Source organism: Triturus cristatus, chromosome 5_2 (assembly GCF_964204655.1).
Source record: "Triturus cristatus chromosome 5_2, aTriCri1.1, whole genome shotgun sequence".
In the NCBI taxonomy this organism is placed as follows: domain Eukaryota; kingdom Metazoa; phylum Chordata; class Amphibia; order Caudata; family Salamandridae; genus Triturus; species Triturus cristatus.
Window position 1 is genome coordinate 727,541,392 of NC_140588.1, and position 18,842 is coordinate 727,560,233.

Sequence of the window (18,842 nt, forward strand, 5' to 3'; positions counted from 1 at the left end):
ATTCAGCTACTCCACCAACTGGGCTTCACAGTAAACCACCAGAAGTCCCATCTACAACCATCCCACATAAAACAATACCTCGGTGCCACCATAGACACCTCAAGATCGCTAGCCTACCCCAATCCTGCCAGGATTGCAAGCATTCAGGCTCTAAGCACAAAATTCATAGCACAACACTCCCTTCCAGCTCGAGTGTTTATGCAACTAATAGGGATGATGGCCTCTTGCATCTTCATAGTACCTCACGCAAGACTCCAGATGCGTCCTCTCCAAGAGTGCTTAGCGCAAGAATGGAACCAGGCCCAGGGTCAATTAACAGATCTGGTGTTGGTAGACGGTCGCACCCATCGCTCTCTGCAGTGGTGGAACACCACAAACCTTTCCAAAGGTCGACCGTTCCTGGACCCGGTTCCTCAAATAGTACTGACAACGGACACATCGCTCTCCGGATGGGGAGCTCATCTACTACATCTCACCATACAGGGCAAGTGGACACCTCAACAAAAGTTACTCCATATCAACCATCTGGAGTTATTAGCAATCTTCTTAGCCCTAAAATCTTTTCAAACCCAAATTTCAGGCAAGGCAGTCCTGATCCGCACAGACAACATGACAGCCATGTATTATATTCAAAAACAAGGTGGCACACACTCTCTACAGCTCTCTCAACTTGTACAGAGCATATGGAGATGGGCAATACCCCAGAAAATCTTTCTCCTAGCTCAGCATGTCCCAGGAGTCCTAAACACAGTGGCAGATCTGCTCAGCTGGCAGACACAACAGATCCACGAGTGGGAGCTTCACCCGCAAGTTCTTCACCCGTACTTTCAAATGTGGGGGCATCCACAGATAGACCTCTTCGCCACCCACAAAAACGCCAAATGCCCAAGCTTCGCCGCCAGATACCCACACCCATTGTCCAAAGGAAATGCGATATGGATGAACTGGTCAGGCAGATTTCCGTACGCTTTTCCGCCTCTCCCACTCATTACACTAGTGGTGCGCAAACTACAACAACACTCCCTCACACTAATCCTAGTAGCTCCAACGTGGGCCAGACAACCGTAGTATACCACACTGCTGGAACTATCTGTATTACCGCACCAAAAACTACACCTCTCTCCACACCTCTTAACCAAGAACCATGGAGAGATCAGACACCAGGACCCAGCGCAGCTCAACCTTGCGATCTGGCTCCTGAAATCCTAGAATTCGGGTACCTAAATCTTCCCCCTGACTGTATGAACGTCATCGGAGAAGCTAGAAGACCTACCACTAGAGCGTGCTACGCCGCCATGTGAAAACGTTTTGTTGTTTATTGCCATAACAACACCATCAATTCACTGGACGTGTCCATTCAACACATCATAGGTTACTTACTCCATCTACAAAGGTGCAATTTAGCCTATACGTCCATTCGACTACACCTCGCAGCTATTGCAGCTTACCTACAAAACAGGCAACATCTATCACTCTTTAGAGTACCTGCCATTAAAGCCTTCATGGAAGGCCTTAAAAGAATAATTCCCCCCAGAGTGCCACCCTCACCTGTGTGGAACTTAAATATCGTTCTCACAAGGCTAATGAGGCCTCCCTTCGAACCTCTGCACAAATGCGAACTACAATTCCTAACATAGAAAACCGCTTTTCTTGTAGCCATCACTTCCCTTAGAAGGGTCAGTGAGATACAAGCACTTACCATTCAAGAACCTTTTCTCCAAATGCACCACAACAAGGTTGTTCTCCGTACCAACCCAAAATTCCTCCCTAAAGTCATTTCTCCTTTTCACCTAAACCAAACAGTAGAACTACCAGTATTTTTCTCGCAACCACAGACCGTTGCAGAAAGGGCTCTTCACACACTAGATGTCAAACGAGCCTTACTCTACTACATCCAAAGAACACAACCTTTCCGTAAGACCAAACAACTGTTTGTCTCTTTCTCTCCACCACACAAAGGCAACCCCATCTCAAAATCAAGGATAGCTAGGTGGATTGTAAAATGCATTCAAATCTGCTACCACAAACCAAAGCGAACGCTATCCATTCCCCCTAAAGCCCATTCTACACGAAAAATAGGGGCTTCCATGGCATTCTTAGGGAACATCCCATTAGATGATATCTGCAAAGCAGCTACATGGTCAACACCGCACACTTTTACCAAACACTATTGTGTAGATGTGCAAACTAAGCAACAGGCTAGTGTGGGCCAGGCTGTACTCAAAACATTATTTCAAACCACAGCAACAGATACGGGTGGTCGCCGCTAACGGTGGATACTGCTATATAATCTATGCACAAGTGTGTAATCTGCAGCTTATATGCCTCGAACGGAATATGCTACTTACCAGTATCTGTTCTTGGCATTTAGAGCTGCAGATCTACACACGCCCACCCGGCTACCTGTATCTGTCCCAGTTTTTCTTATTTAGATAGCACACACATGGGTATCTTCACTGTTATTACTACGCTCCATCTTTCCCTGCTGGCGAAAAACAATCTGAGGATGGAGCCGAAGCCCATGCGCAATACGATCCAAAGGAGGAGTCACCGACCTTGTGACTTCCAAAGACTTTCCAAGAGGAAAAACAAACTGCAAACATCCGGGCCCAACACCAGATGGCGATCTATGCACAAGTGTGTAGATCTGCAGCTCTACATGCCAAGAACAGATGCATACTGGTAAGTAGCATATTCCTTATTTATATCTAGAACCAAACCAAGCCTGGCACAGGTAAGTGAAATAAATATTTTGCTAATTATAATGCAGTGTTTACAAGTGAATGCAATTTCAAATGCAGTTGTTTGAAAAACAGGTAAGTCAAGGTATTGAAATTACTTTACAGATTACTTTTCGTTACTTTTTCGATTACTTTTTCCTCTCGGTGTGATATGCCTAGATATCACACTGGGACATTTCCTAGAGAAAAGGTAAGTAAAATCAGTTTGGCACAATTGTTATTTGTAAGGTTTCCATACAAATCAACTGCACACTTAAAACATTTTTCTGAGAAAAACAGTCAATGGGTTCCTGTGGAGAGAAATTAAGTTAACGGTTACCAGGTAAGTACTCGGTCTTTGGAGTTTCTCGGGTTAGAACAAGGGTTCCCCCAGGGTCAAGGATGCACTCTTGTTACACCCTCAGCTGCACTAGGGCGGCCGGGTGCAGAGTGCTGAGGCCCAATGTTATCCAATGGGGGTTAGGGGGCCACCGGTTGGTGCTTCAGACAGGCCACTGGGTTGTGCGAGCAAAGCTCCTGGTGTTGGGCTCAGGGCAAAGGAGGATCCTGTTTAGCACAAAAAGTGCGCCTGCAGCGGCGCAGGGGCGGCTGGGTGCTGTTTTGGCGTCGGGTGCCCTGTTGGTTTCAATGGGGATTCACCGATTTCAACAAAGGCTGCAGGCTCGGGACGAAGATCTTCTGGAGGTGACCACCAGTTGAAGAGGTAAGTTGAGATGCCGGTACACTGTCAGTTGGGCCACCTAAGGCCGTGGGGCTTCGGGTGCAGAGGTGTCTTCAGGCGTCGGGTTTCTCTTACCAACTCCGGTCGCGTGGGATCATCCAGAAAGAGGCTGCAGGCTTCGCTGGGAGATTCGAGGCAGGTCAGACATCACCAGATCTCAGGTCAAAATCGCCAGGGAGACCTCCTTGTAGTGTTGGGCCACTCGAACTCTGGCCTTGGGCAACAGTTGCAGAGTGGTGCAGACTCGCGGATTTGCCCGGAGTTGGAGTCTGTGGATGAACAAATCAGGTGTTCATGGGAGACAGTCTTGCCTTTGAAAGGCAGGACAGGTCCTCGGGCTTCTTGAGGTTGCTGGCTGCAGGACACACCAGACTTTCGCTTCTGCAGGTTCGAGGTGGAGACAGCTCGGTAGGGCTGGGGCCAAGTCAGTGGGCGTCCACCTCTTCTTAGCTTCGGCATGGCTGTATGGTCCTCCTTCATCTTTTCTTCCTGGTCGTTGCTTGTCTGAGGAGGCATGGTTCAGGATTGCCCGTAAATACTAGATTTAGGGACGTTACAGGTAAGTAAAAGGTTGGGACCAATGGGTCCCTTCCTTGGGGTGGGTACATCCCCTATTATGCCACCCTCCAGTGGGAGGGGGGGCATATGCCTCACTCTGGTTGGCTGGGTCCCCCCAGCTGCAAGAGGGGTGAGGTTGGCAGAGGTGGGCACACCTCCCTTCCTCACTTGGTTTTCCCGCCAGTTTTACCCCCAAAAGTGGGGGTCAGAACCAGTGGGGACAAGTTGCTGGAAGCAGCAGTAGGCCTGGGGAAGCTCACAAAGGGCGGCAAGCCTTTGAAACTTCCCCTTTGTGGACCTTGCCCATCCTGAGGGAGGAGGCTTGGCACCTCGTCCCAGGATGTGCATTGTTTCAGGCCCCGAAAGCAGCTGACTCTCGACCCAAGGGTCCAGAAACATATCTGGTGGTGGCAGCTGGGGAGCAGCCAGTCAGCCTAGGCACTAGTGTTGGGTTATTTTTCAGGGGGCACCCCTAAGATGCCCTCTGTTTGCATTTTTCATTAAATCCCACACTGGACGTTTGATACCAAGCTTGTCAGTTTTCAGTAGAGCCATTATGGTACTGTCTCGTTCGTAATGAGAAACTCCCAGCACCATATACTCTTAACGTCATTACTGCACTTACAATGTATAAGAATTGGCTTCAACACTGTAGGGGTACAGGGCTCATTCACCTGTACCCTCACCACTGGTATAGTGCACCCAGCTAGAGGGGTGGCTGATCAATGCCAAGGTAGTGGGTTGTTGGCATGGCACACAGGGATGTGTGCCATGTCGACTCTTCACTTTGTACTGCACCAAAACACGCAGCTTGCAAAGGCTGAGTGTAATGGTACAGGGCCTCTAAGGGTGGCACAATAAGTGCTGCAGCCCTTAGAGGCCTTGCCTGGTCACAGTGCCCTGCGTACCTGTGGTACCATTTGCCAGGGGCTGACCCGTGGCCAGAGACTGCCAATGAGGTTTGGTCTTCAATGCAGTTTTAGGGAAAGAACATAGGCATAGGACCTGGGTGCCTGATTGTCAGAAGCCCATGGCACACTCGATCGAAGTACATCAGCAGTTCACCAAAAAGTGGGGGTAACCATGCAGAAAGAGGGCCCACTCTCACATTATACTTTCTACATGTCTAAGAGTAATACTCAATGATACGCAATGGTTTGAAGGATTGGAAGGCATGAATCGGACAGCACAAATATACTCTAAACGCTTCGTCTTTTGTTTCATGTCTCTCATGTTCTCGATCTCCTTATTCCTCTGTTTCCTACACTTTCCTTTTTGGTATGGCTTTATACATTATATTTTCTGACTCGCTACACGGAAATAGTGTTCTCATGATGATTCCGCTGTAAAATATCTGTAAGTGTTCTACCATCTATTCATAGCTAACACAAGGAGATGACAGACTGAGCGCCAAAACTTTTCAGACACTCACCCCCAGTCACAGATCTGGGTTGAATCCATCATCATTCTTTAGCTCACTTCGCCACCTCAGTTCAGACCCAGCTATATGCAAATCAGTCTTGACCCTGTGCCTCATGGGAACAGTCCAGCCCGAACTGCCAAGCCAGGTCTTCCCTGAACTGGAAACAAGCATCCTGGGACCGATTTCTGGGTAACACCCTTCATCAGCCAGGCTAGCTTGAATCCAGTGGCAAAGTGAGCAAGGGACCCACGTCTGGGCATACCCTGCCAACTTAGGGCGAACAAAGCAAACACAAGGAGATGATGGCAGTTTGGGCTGGACTTTTCCCATTGGGCGCAGGGTCAAGACTGATTTGCAAGTGGCTGGGTCCAAACTGGAATGGCATGGTGAGCAAAAAAACGTTGGATTTAGGCCCAGATCTCTGTACTGGGGTGAATGTATGACATTGTTCTGCATTTTGTCCATCAATTGTTCTTTTTGCATTTGTCACCCCGAGTGGGACGGGTATGCCCAGACGTGGGTCCCGTGCTCTCTATGCCACTGGAGTCCAGCTATCCTGGCTGATGAGGGCTGAAAGCCCGAAACCGGTCCTAGGATAATGGTTTCCAGTCCAGGGAGTACGTGGCTTGGCAGTTCGGGATGGACTGTTCCCATTGGGCGCAGGGTCAAGACTGATTTGAATATGGTTGGGTCCAAACTGGAATGGCATGTTGAGCAAAAAAACGATGGAATTAGGTCCAGATCTCTGTACTGGGGTGAATGTATGACATTGTTCTGCATTCTTTTGATCAATTGTTCTTTTTGCTACCATCTATTCACGTCATGTTTATGTTGTTATGATTATTCACTTGACTGTTATGGCAAGAGTCTGCTTTCTTCACCCTCCCTTCAGATTAGGAATTAAAAAAAATATATATAAAATTGTTGCCAAAATAAAGGAAATGTAATCTAAGAATGATTCCTAATAACTATGCAGTGTGAGAATGGGAACCCAGTAAAGGGCGCTAATATGAAGAGCGCAGTGTGAAGGCATCTGGCATAGAAATAAATGTGTGTAACAAGACCAAGTCAGTGCCCATTGTAGATACTATACATTTCTTTTTCAAACGCCAATGTAAAAACAAGTATTACTAAGTATAAAGTATATGATCTAGTTCGATGGTATTTTGCCAAACACAAGTTGTTCATACACATGCATCGATACGTGCTATTTGACATTGTTGCCTTGGTTGGCAGATGAAACTCATTCTTTGCCTTGCTGATTGCAAGTTCTGTTAACAGGTTGCACTGGTGCTTCTGTCTAGTGATTGCTCGTGCTCATGTCTTGTCTTATTATTTTCTTCTAACCAAGGCAATGGTGAAGTCATAGAGCAAGTGATTGGCCAGCAGACGAATGAGCAGGAGGAGAGTGTCCTTGACAGCATCATTCGAGAGCTCCAGCGAGATCATGACCAAAGGATTGTTTCTAGTTCAGCAGTAACTGCAGTGCACCCCACCAATAACAGAATACATCCTGTCAGTGTCGGTGGGTATTCTCATCTTCTCTCCCATATTCCCATATTAAGAGAGTTTAGACTGCTCTGGTATTGACATAGAGAAAAAGCGACTCAAAATGATGTTAAATTGGATATATTATGAACAGGAAAATGACAGTGTAACATTAAAACTAGTACTCCTGATGCTGAGGTTGTTGACCCCTAATGCTGTCCTCTTCAAAAATTTATAGGAAACATTTTAAGACCAACATAAGCGAGTAACATGAATGAATACAGTAATCCACATTGATTATTTTGCAGAACGGATCGCTTCTGGTTTCTCATGCTATGGATTGCTCTGCTATCTAGTGGTTGGGTCCTGATTTTTTTTTACTCCGTTTTCTAAGGTTTTATTTATTTTATTTCACCATTGGGGAAAATAAGCACGCTCGATAGCTCTTATTCGACGAACATTGAGACACTCAAAAGAGACTGCACTGAATATCGGTGAATGTAATTTTATGATGCAGCCACAGCAAGATGATAAAAGAACATCGTCGAAGACCTAAATAGACTGAGTTTCCATCCTTGCCTTTAACCACTAGGGAGTCAGAGAATGCGTAGCCAGGGGTCAGTTATAAACCCTGCGTCTCCTTAGTATTTATCGGGTTGAATAGAAAAGAACTCCATTTAGATTCCGTCCAAAGTGTCACTACAAAAGGGCACAAAAGACACGCAGAAAGTATGAAACTTATGCATGCCAAAGGCATTGCAAGGCGTGTTAATTTTTCTTTCTCAAAGCTCTAAAAGTGCAGGAGAAATAACACTGAGCACAGTGCCACGGCATAGGCAAATCAGTTTTTATTGAAAATGGATTTTCAGGCGAAGAGGATTGGACTGATGAGGAAGAGAAGCTGAGAACTGATGTCGAAGATTCAACATCATTTTGTCCAGATGTTGGCGATATTACGTACAGTTCCAGGCAATTTTCTTGCCATACAGAAGAGGCGTACCTGCAATGCCTCAGACACACAGCACGTCTTATTAACCGAAGTGTTTGTCCTTGAACACTGGTAAGCAGCCGTTGACTTCGAAAAATTCAACATCAAAAAGCAAGGTGCCCTTTGGGCTGAAGTTGAAAGGCACAAGGGCGACAAACCTTCACACTTGGTTTTGACTCCAAATGGGATAGAGCTCAGAGGAAGGATGAAGCAAAAGAACCTTAGAAGGAAAGGGACAGAACACCCCCAGGAAACAAACTATGCCGACGCACATTTTGAGCAGAGAGAAAAGATGCTTGGCTTTGAAAAAAAAAACGTTGCGAAGTTGAAATCGTTGAATTTCTTCAAAAGTGCCAGAGTATGAAGAGAGCACCAAGGCATTCAACCTGTGATACTAAAGCAGCCAAAGGAAACCCATAAACACAGAGCTAGAGCAGGAGGACACGTGCTTATCAATTTCCGATTCAATGTAGGAGGCTCAAGATGATTATTTTGAAGAAGTCAGAGGTCCCCCTGGAGGAGAAAAGCCAGGATGAAGATATTTAAAAGCGTGTGGAGACAGACTTCCCCCTAGAGGTGGTTGACAAGCCCATCCGCACTGGGCAATACTTTCATGCGTTGGTGAAGAGTCCAGTGCACAGCTAAGGGTGCAACTGGTGAAAGAGGAGATGAAATCCCACATCCTTTTTTAAATACTTCTGCCAGCGCAGAAACAAAGTCATTACCTACCAATGCTTCCAATCATTACTCCTAGGCTGGAGACAAATTATAAAGCCTCTCTGTAGGACCTAATGTACATAAGAACTGAAGTGCAGGCAGATTCCTTAAGTCACTTCAAAAAAGGCTAATGCCTCCTTTTCCCCAGAAAAAGATAACAAGAGATTGGGGGCAATGGGAAGAAAGATGGAAAAAGTGAGAGCAATTCGAAAGAGACCTGTTTTCTCCAACGTTGTCCTCAGCAGGTTTGGCTACCAAAAGTGGTAGAAATCACGCGTCTGAATGAGGACTTTAAGTAAAGAGCAAAGTCAGTTATCCAAGAGGAAGACTCGCTGACACCTTCCCAAAGTCATCCTTAGATGCTGCTGACACGACAGTCAAGCAAGCAATTTGTTCATTGCCCTAATCTTGTGGAAGTATGCTTGGCTTAGAGTATTTGGATTCAAACCCTGGATTTGTAACCAAAGATTAAAACCACCCAATTACAGTAGTAACATATTTGGTTCTGCTTTAGAATGTTCAGTTCAGTAAATAAAAAACAGGGAGGTGAGGCTGCAAGACACATTTGGGCCTACAAGCCAGAGGATCATTTGTCAGCTCGGAATGTCCTCAGGATCGGGTTGATGCTCAGGAGGGTCCACCTCTTGATATACCCTAGTCTTGATGGCCGTAATGGCCAAGGTCAAAGGGAGGATCAAGCGAGGGAAGGAAAGGATGGGTACAGCAGGGAGGGAGACCTGTAATGACAACAACAATAGTAAATACCGTATGGTGCTCTCCAACTAACTTAACCCGTATAGAGCACCCCAAACCCATACACAGACCATATACCTGTAACAAAAATAAAAAAGACCCTTCTGAGTTCAGAACCTCCTATCTAGTATGCGTTGAGTGGTATTAGCACCAATCGCTCCGTTAGGTCTGTAGTGAGGGAAACATAGAGAAAACCAATCACTGTACACATGACACAGATTCACAAAAACAATGACCTATACTCGCGTGCCACAAAAACATATATGAGTAGTTCCTAAACCTACCCTCTATTAGACTCCACTACACTTCACAGGGATAGAGCATAGTTCCATACCACTCTGTGTACCCCTGTTAAATAGAGCCAGAAAAGACAAGTAGAATATGAAGGATTATCGCTGCATATACACTGATAGTCATGTACATGAGTAATGTTTATCAATCAGTTCTGAGATTCAGCCAAGAGCAGGTTATGTCACCCACATTCCTGTTGTAGATAAAGTATACATGTTCTGCAGTGCCTGGATCAACCCAAAGACACATTAAACACCTCAGAGAGCGTCTATGATCCAAGCGTGCAAGAATCCAAGAATCCCAATGTGCCTGTATGAAAGCCACATCTATGAGGCAAGAACGCAGGAATTTGCCTGCAGCAAAGCCGTTTCCTGTCAGTTAACACCACTGACAAGCCCACACGATGTATGAGCCGGGAGAGGATCTCCCACTAGTACTGCCCAGACAATATCCAGAATACGGGACCCCAATCCAGTCTCAAGAGTTTGGTGGTGCACAGCACCCTTACCCTACTGCTACAACAGCTGGACGCTTCTGAATGCGGTACCAAGAATTTCCGACGCTCTCGCAGGTGCCGCCACTTCCTACATGGGCGGTTCCGCGCGGCGTCATGCGTAACGTCTTGGGCTTCATGGGAATTGTAGTCCGCGGCAGCGCCTCCGTTTCCAGGCGCCGCGGACCTACCTACAGATTTTCCTCCGTGTTGCCGGCAGTAGTGCGCTCGAGACTGCGCTCATAACATCATTTATAGGTGAGCACAAAGTAATAGAAGGGAGACATGACGTCTATCCTTTCCACCACAGTAACAGTGCAAAAGCAGTCAACCATCTGGCCCAAAGAATCTGTGGCAATCTGGAAAGCTGAGAGTTCCTTCCAGGCCAGGGTAGAAGGAAGAGGCCTGAGCTGAAGAGGCACAGGCCAAACACCCAATTGACTCATGCAAACCACATCCAAAACCTCTATCAGCAGACTATAGAGGTTCCTAATGAAATCGGAAAGGACAAACTTCGACAAAAGTGTATTAAATACATTGTTCTATATAGATATTGCATAGAACTAGAAAAGACACCTCACAGAATCCCATCAAAAAGACAAAGGTACAATGAGTAAACCCTCAGACCTCAAAAACAAGAAGTAGAGGACCTGTTGGAAAGGGGGAATGTAGGAAAGGCGCTCTTTTATGTAATCACCAACTGCTGTTGTTTTTTTTTTTTACTCATTGGGTCCTGCTATCCAGACCCAAGTGCATGCACTCTGACCCCCAAACGAATGTGTACAATTGGCTTATTTAGTTTGCCTATAAGTCCCTAGCATATGGTACAAGGGGTACCCAGGGCTAGTAAGTTAAATGCCTCTAGTGAACTTCTGCACTTAATTGTGCCATTATTGCAGTGACCAGGAGAAAATGTGACTCTAGAACGGTCACTTGACATGGCAAACTAAACCCTTTTGCCAGGTAAAATCCTTGCTTTGTATATTAATAGGCCACCCCTGGGGAATGCCTTGGTAGCCCATGAGGCAGGGTGCTTAATATTAAGAAGAGCATATTCCTTGTGTAGTTATCATGCCGTGTGAAAACATAAAATTGCCTTTTTCACTGAAGCAAGCCCTATGGTCCCATTGGCTAACCTAGAGTTCCACTATCCTCCACGCTAAGTGCCAACTTCCATTTGAGACCACTAAAGATATTATTCCAAGATATCAAATAATTGTTACATTAAACCTGACTCATTGCTGAGTTTGGATTTAAGGCAACTTTTAATAGAAAGGTGACTTTAGAAAGTCACCACTTTGTTGCCCGAACCTCCAGTAGCCTTTTCCTGCCTATCTTCAGCAGTTGTCACCCGAGATGACATGTTGCCCCACTAAAAAGTGTGAAGCGCTCCTAGGAACATGGACCAAAGCAAATTTCTGGTGGGAGGTGGTGTAACCTAATCCAGCAGGATGACTACCGGGTGGTGGCCACAGATGGCCCAGCTTCAAGAGGCTAATGCCTCAGTGAAGCAGATGGCAACCACTCCTTCACCTACTTGCTCCGTTGTGCAGGCAGTCAGGCTAGCATCTCCACCAGCAGGGGAATACCATTTGCAGAACCAGTTTCCCAGAAGAAGTGGCTCATTGTGTTGGAAATACCCCAGCGGCATGCTAGGGCTCTTCTCGCAGGAAGGTTTACACCATCTTTATTTGAGGTAGAGATGGGAAATCCTGGGATTTAGTGGCCAAACCCCTAAGAAGTGATGTAAAGGGGGAAGGGTTGCCTTATGGGAACAATTGCCCATTGGCTGGTGAGTCTTCCCTTTCCTACAGATGAGAAGATGGCATAAAAGAGGCACCCCACAGTCCTCCGATCACTAAAGGACTGGAAATAAAACCGAAGAAAGACTACCCTGCTGCTCCCAAGACCCAGCAAAGAGAGGTTGCGCCAAAGACTGGGCTGCAGCCCAAGGGCCCGCAAAGCAGACTGTATTTGCTGTGCTCACCCCTGAACAGAGCTCCACTGGTGCCAGGATGGAAGAAGTGACTCCAAGGCCTAGTCAGCTATTCCCCTTTCAGCACCAGGGTTGCAAAAGCTGGAAGAATCCTGCACTCAAGAGGCCAGCTGTCCAGTAACGACTGCCTGCCACTGATGCTGAAGTACCTGCTGGGAGGCCTAGTCCTGACCTTCCCGAGGCGTCCCCAAGCCTGAAGGTCACATGGCTGACATCGAAGTGGTCCAATGGACTGGCTCCCAACATTTTGTGGCTAGTCCAAGAGAGTTCTAATAGGCATTTTAGCCTGTTAGCTACAAACCGCTTGCAACAATTTACTCCATTCAAAGACTAAATGAAAGTAATTTTACGTATCTTTAATAAAAACATATCTCCAGTATGCTTTGGTAGACTTTTATCATTTTAATGTCTATTTAAAGCTAAACATACCCTCAATCTTTTATTATGTTTTTTTATATATCAATTGGTGGATTTTATTGTCGTGTTTTTTACTTACCTGGTTTAGTACTTTTAAATATTTTACTTTGTTCCTTTCAATACGCATTACTGATCTGTGCCAAAGTTGCCTAGGTCTGAACTAAGGGTTCACTTAAAGAAACCTGACTGGACCTTATTAAGGATTGGGACATTATTACATGGTGAGGTCTACCAAACACACCCCATAAGAATCCACTTTCCTAATTGGGATAACTGTAAAAGGTACAAATGCGTGAGTACAACCAAGGGATTTATTCAGTATACTTCCTAAAACGAAAGGAGGACCTAAGACTAATCAAAGATCTGAGATATCTGAACAGATTCGTAAAGACCCAGAAATTCAAAATGACAACATTTCTCAAAGTGATTCCTATCCTACAATTTGGAGACTACATAGTGCCCTTTCATTGTAGTACAATCTATTCCTGCTCATAAATAAGTCAAACAAGTGACATAAACACAAAGGAGGGCATAACTGTCCACTATACTGCTTAAAATAATATATTTTTAAATTTTTTGCTGAAAACTGAGAAGGGAGTGCTGGAGAGAATTGGAAAGAGACTTATGATGATGATGAGCTTTGAAACAGAAAGCTTAGTTTTTCGTTTGTTCTTTAATCTAAATAAAACAGTATGGGCCGCTGTATAGAGGCCACCATAGGAGTGATCTAGTCAACCTTCCTTGCTCAGACTACTACTCCGAAAGCTTTATGAAAAACTGACTGTTAAGATGTAATGCACACCTCGAGAGACCAACTAAACATATTCACTCTATCAATAAATAGATGAGACCAGTGCATGCACAGCTGATCAAAAGCTACCTAGAGAAAGTGCAAATATTTTCATAACTGAGAGAGTTGGTTATGTGTATGGAGTGAGACATGTGAATCAAGGACAAACAGCTAGCTTAAAGACTACGCCAGGGAGGTATTTAATCTGACCCTAATGTTGTACGAGGTCACAGTTTTTAACCATATAACAGTAACACAAAGTGTTATAATGTTTTAGAATTTAATTTAAACTGTGCAGCAGGCGGACCTCTTACACAAAAAACATACTGGCTACTTCTCCAGTGGTGTGCATCCTAAATTGACGACAGTTCTAAGATAATTTTGTTATATCACATTATTAGTTTGCACAGCAGCTTCAAATAAAACTGAAAATTGTGGGGGATTGGCTCAACTTCTAGGGGTTGCTACATGTGATGGGGGCCAGGAGTAAACCGGCTCCACTTCTAGGGGTTGCTACATGTGATGGGAGCCAGGAGTAAACCAACTGGCTGAGTTGAAAATGGACAGATGGGAAGCATGAAAATCATTTCGGGAAATTCAGTCGTCTCACTCTGACAGGAGGCCAATCAATTATCAGCCATGTAAAAATACTCTCCAAGATCTAAAATCATGTGAAACAAGCAATTCATCACTCACCATCAGTAACACGCATGACACAGTTCACCAATAGAAGATTGTCAGTCTTGGTTATGCGTTAAAGCCAGAGTGGTATGATTGTAACACATATTTCTGATCGATGTTACATCTGTGCTGCTTTTTTATGATCATTTCTACAAAGAAAAGATTAGGGATTGGTCTGTAATTAGGTATTCCAAATAAGTTTATTTTTACTTTCTAATTTATGTAGAAGTTTGTACCTCTTTTTATGCTACATGTAATGTTTAAATGGGAGCGGTTATAAAGTGGTATGGCATAAACAATCATGTAAGAGTTGGTAATGTCTGGACATTTGATCACAGATAACCTAGGGCCACACCTACAAACCATTTTTGCGGTCGGAAATTGCCAATCGTGCCTTTTCCAACCGTAAAAATGCTTTGACATATGTACAGAACACAAATGGTGATTTGCTAACATGTTACCGAATCCCAATTTGTGTTTGCGATTCAGAATTTGAAAGGGGCACATTTAGAATGGACAACAACTATTTTTTGAGAGCAGGCATTGGTCCCACGAACCACTGCCTACTCTTAAAAAATGAAACTGCAAAATTTCATTTTTTCTTTGTAAACGAATCCAGTTTTTCCTTTAAGGAAAAAGGGTTGCCCGTAAAAATAAATTTTTTAAAAAAGACTACTTTATTAAAAAGCAGACACGGACATGGTGGTTTGCTGAACCCAGCAGGCCACCATCCCTGTTATGGCATTGATTCCTAATGGGCCACAAATTGCAACCTACCTCATAAATATGCTTGAGGTAGGTATATTTACGACCCCCTAGGAATCACTTATACAACTCAAGAGTTTCAGCCGATAGGAATACCAATTTCCTAATTGCGTTATGGAGAAAATCACAATTAGGAGATTGGTATTCCTAATGTTAGTACATTTGGCCCTTAGTCATTGTTTAGGTTGATGGTGTAAACCAATGTCCTAGACAGATGGCTGTTAGTGGAGAACAAGACTAAAGTTTCAGACAAATCGTTCCCAAAATAAATATATATTGTGAGCCTATTGTAGGAAGCTGGCTCTGTAAATACTATACCATAGTAAGGTATAGTGTGCATAGAGTCAAGGGAATCCCCAGAGGTATCGCAGAGGCTAAATTAGACAAGTACGAACAGCTCTCTTTGTGATAGTGTGGACAAGCAGTTAGGCTTATAGAGAGGGTGTGTTAGGCATTTATTGTATTCACTCAATCAGGGCTTATGGCACACACTCGGAGGCAGAATCCTAACCAATTAGGTAACTATAAAAAGGTATACTTATATTTTATTTTGTAGAACCATGCAAGACTTAGCATAGGTAAGTAAGAAATACTGCAAATAAAAAGTTGTGCACAGAAGTGCAATTGGGGATTGGATTGGAATTGTTTATAGGTTTGTATTATTGTTAAAAATAAAGTAATATTACTTTTGCGTTAGATGTTGATTACATCAACTACTTGGGGTGATATGCCTAGATATCACACAGTGGATCCTACAAAACAAGGTAAGTAATCTTTTTCACGTTTAAGGTACAACTACTTTTTCTCTCATACAAAACACAGGTCATCACAGACCTTTTCAGGAATAGAAACCTCATATCATTGGTTCCTGTGGGGAAAAGGAGAGTATCGGTCCACAGGTAAGTAAAGGACTTAGGAGAAATAGTTTTGGGGTTTAGGACCAAGGTTCCCTAAGGTCCAGGTAGGTGCTCAAATTGCATCACAAGCGGCACTGGGGCAGCCGGGTGCTGAGTGTAGGGGCCCCGTGTTAGCCAAGTGCACTAAGGAAGGCTTCAGTCAGGGACTGCTTGCAAGCAGGCCACTTGGCTATGGGAGCAAAGCTCCTGGGGTTAGGATCAGTACTGCAGGGTCCAACAATCCGCACAGGAGCTGCACCACCAGTGACACAGGGGCTGCCGGGTGCAAAGTGCCAAGGCGACTTCGGGGACCCTGTGGATTCCAATGAAGAATTCCGGTTTCGGGAAAAGATTCTGCAGGCTCGGTCAGGGAGGCTTTCTGAAGGTGACCACTGGCTAGAGAGGTAAGTTGGGTTCTTGGGGGAGGCCTGGAAACTGTCGGTTGGGCCACCCAAGGCCCGGAAGGGTCGGGTGCAGGATTTCTTTTGCCGTCGGGTCTTTTTACCAGCTCCGTTCGCGGTCGGGGGGGGTAACTTTCAAGTTAAGAGCAGAGAGCAGCAGAGAGCCGCAGAAGCGCGAGAGTGAGCACGAGAGTGAGCAGCAGTGAGCTCCGAACAGCAGTAGCAGTAGTAGTGTGCTCGGTGCTTTTAGACATCGCCAGACCCCCGGCTACCCCCCTGGGACCTTTTGGAGCCCGCAAGCCCCATGTCCAGCTTAAGCCACGGAGCTCACGCTGTGGCAACGTGTATGAGACAGAGGGGATAGAGGAGACAGTGGAGATACCACAAGGGAGCCGGTTCTGGTCCTGGTTTTATTTTTGCCACTTTGGTTTGCCGCAGCTCCAGGAAGACATCACCGGGAGGCCTCAGCGGGCACAGCTTACAAGCCAGCCTGCCCCCACCCACCCATCCGCCCATCTGCCTGCACCCATTCTGCATCCTGAATTCAGCAGGTTTTGTGGGGGCTCGGAGTGCGAGGTAAAACAGTGGAAAGGCGGCGAGAAGGAAAGCATCAATGGACGGCCAGCCCAAGGAGTCTCGAAGGACTAAGGAGGCAGCTTGCAAGCTCGCTGTATTACTCACTGCATAACCCACTGCTTGGTCTCCCATGCCAGCTTCAGGAACAAGAAGGGGACGCTCCTAACAAAGCTGAACGCTGTGCTAAATACCTACCTGCCGTGAGGGGAACGGCCTGCTGTGGGGTCGCTGGGCTGCATTTTGGCGGACCTTCATTGCCGTGAGGGGAACGGCCCACGAACACTACAAATCCCGGCATTCCTGTACCGGCGCTTGCCGATGACGACGCTACCCAGCGCCGGACCTCCTTAAAATCGAACAGGCGCTCACGCAGCGCGGGACGCTCCTAACAAAGCTGAACGCTGTGCTAAATACCTACCTGCCGTGAGGGGAACGGCCTGCTGTGGGGTCGCTGGGCTGCATTTTGGCGGACCTTCATTGCCGTGAGGGGAACGGCCCACGAACACTACAAATCCCGGCATTCCTGTACCGGCGCTTGCCGATGACGACGCTACCCAGCGCCGGACCTCCTTAAAATCGAACAGGCGCTCACGCAGCGCGGGACGCTCCTAACAAAGCTGAACGCTGTGCTAAATACCTACCTGCCGTGAGGGGAACGGCCTGCTGTGGGGTCGCTGGGCTGCATTTTGGCGGACCTTCATTGCCGTGAGGGGAACAGCCCACGAACACTACAAATCCCGGCATTCCTGTACCGGCGCTTGCCGATGACGACGCTACCCAGCGCCGGACCTCCTTAAAATCGAACAGGCGCTCACGCAGCGCGGGACGCTCCTAACAAAGCTGAACGCTGTGCTAAATACCTACCTGCCGTGAGGGGAACTGCCTGCTGTGGGGTCGCTGGGCTGCATTTTGGCGGACCTTCATTGCCGTGAGGGGAACGGCCCACGAACACTACAAATCCCGGCATTCCTGTACCGGCGCTTGCCGATGACGACGCTACCCAGCGCCGGACCTCCTTAAAATCGAACAGGCGCTCACGCAGCGCGGGACGCTCCTAACAAAGCTGAACGCTGTGCTAAATACCTACCTGCCGTGAGGGGAACGGCCTGCTGTGGGGTCGCTGGGCTGCATTTTGGCGGACCTTCATTGCCGTGAGGGGAACGGCCCACGAACACTACAAATCCCGGCATTCCTGTACCGGCGCTTGCCGATGACGACGCTACCCAGCGCCGGACCTCCTTAAAATCGAACAGGCGCTCACGCAGCGCGGGACGCTCCTAACAAAGCTGAACGCTGTGCTAAATACCTACCTGCCGTGAGGGGAACGGCCTGCTGTGGGGTCGCTGGGCTGCATTTTGGCGGACCTTCATTGCCGTGAGGGGAACGGCCCACGAACACTACAAATCCCTCCTTAAAATCTGGACTGGGCAACATCTCTAACGCTGCTGTGACACTATATCCAAGGTAGAAGGGCGTACTCATCCTTGTTCGGTCTTGAAAGTGATTGTTGCATCCCCTTGTTTAGCTTCATAGTCGCCCATTTTGTACAGCGAGTATTGTGTTCTAGTGGAGTTGTATCTTACTCTCTTGTAATTGTTCCTTTTAGGCTAACGAGCACATTGGCCCTAGTATTGTATGCTTAGTACAAATGGCGTCCAAAGGTAAACGTACATGCGGGGGTGGGTCTGTGACCGGTACACTCGACCATTTTATTACAAGAGCTGTATCATGTCTTGAGCACGAACTGGCTATTACTGAGCGTCGCTTGTCTGTTGAGTTAGCGCAAGCTAGACGCTCTTCCTTGGGAATTTTGGCTGGGGCCAAATCTCCTTTGAAGTTAGCGGTCCAGAATGGGGGCGAATTAGTTCTGCAGGAGAATGTTGGGACAAGTCCTTCCACATCGCAGCCCTGCAGTGTCGTGTGTGATGCCCCTGAGGACTCTGGTGACTCTGCGATAATAGCTCGCAACCCCCCTATCTCTAATAAATTAGTTATAACCCACCCACAGACTAGGGCTAGCAAAAGAATTGTAAATCCCCCTAATGCCAAGAGGAAACGAGTAGGGGGGTCCCAGGGAGGGAGGAAGGCCAAACACCCTAATGTTACGGAAAAATCTCCAATGGGGGTTACACAGGGCGAAGTTCCCT

General features: G+C 46.5%; 1 protein-coding gene across 2 annotated transcripts in view; it reads left to right on the top strand.

The window, feature by feature from the left end:
• The window catches only part of BRWD3 (bromodomain and WD repeat domain containing 3), a 1,513,493-nt gene that overhangs the window by 479,644 nt on the left and 1,015,007 nt on the right, over window positions 1-18,842 (top strand). For both annotated transcript variants that reach the window (XM_085607835.1, XM_085607833.1), the window contains one exon: window positions 6,795-6,968. In XM_085607835.1, coding sequence (XP_085463961.1) covers window positions 6,795-6,968 — 174 coding nt within the window. The remainder of the gene's footprint in view (window positions 1-6,794; window positions 6,969-18,842) is intronic.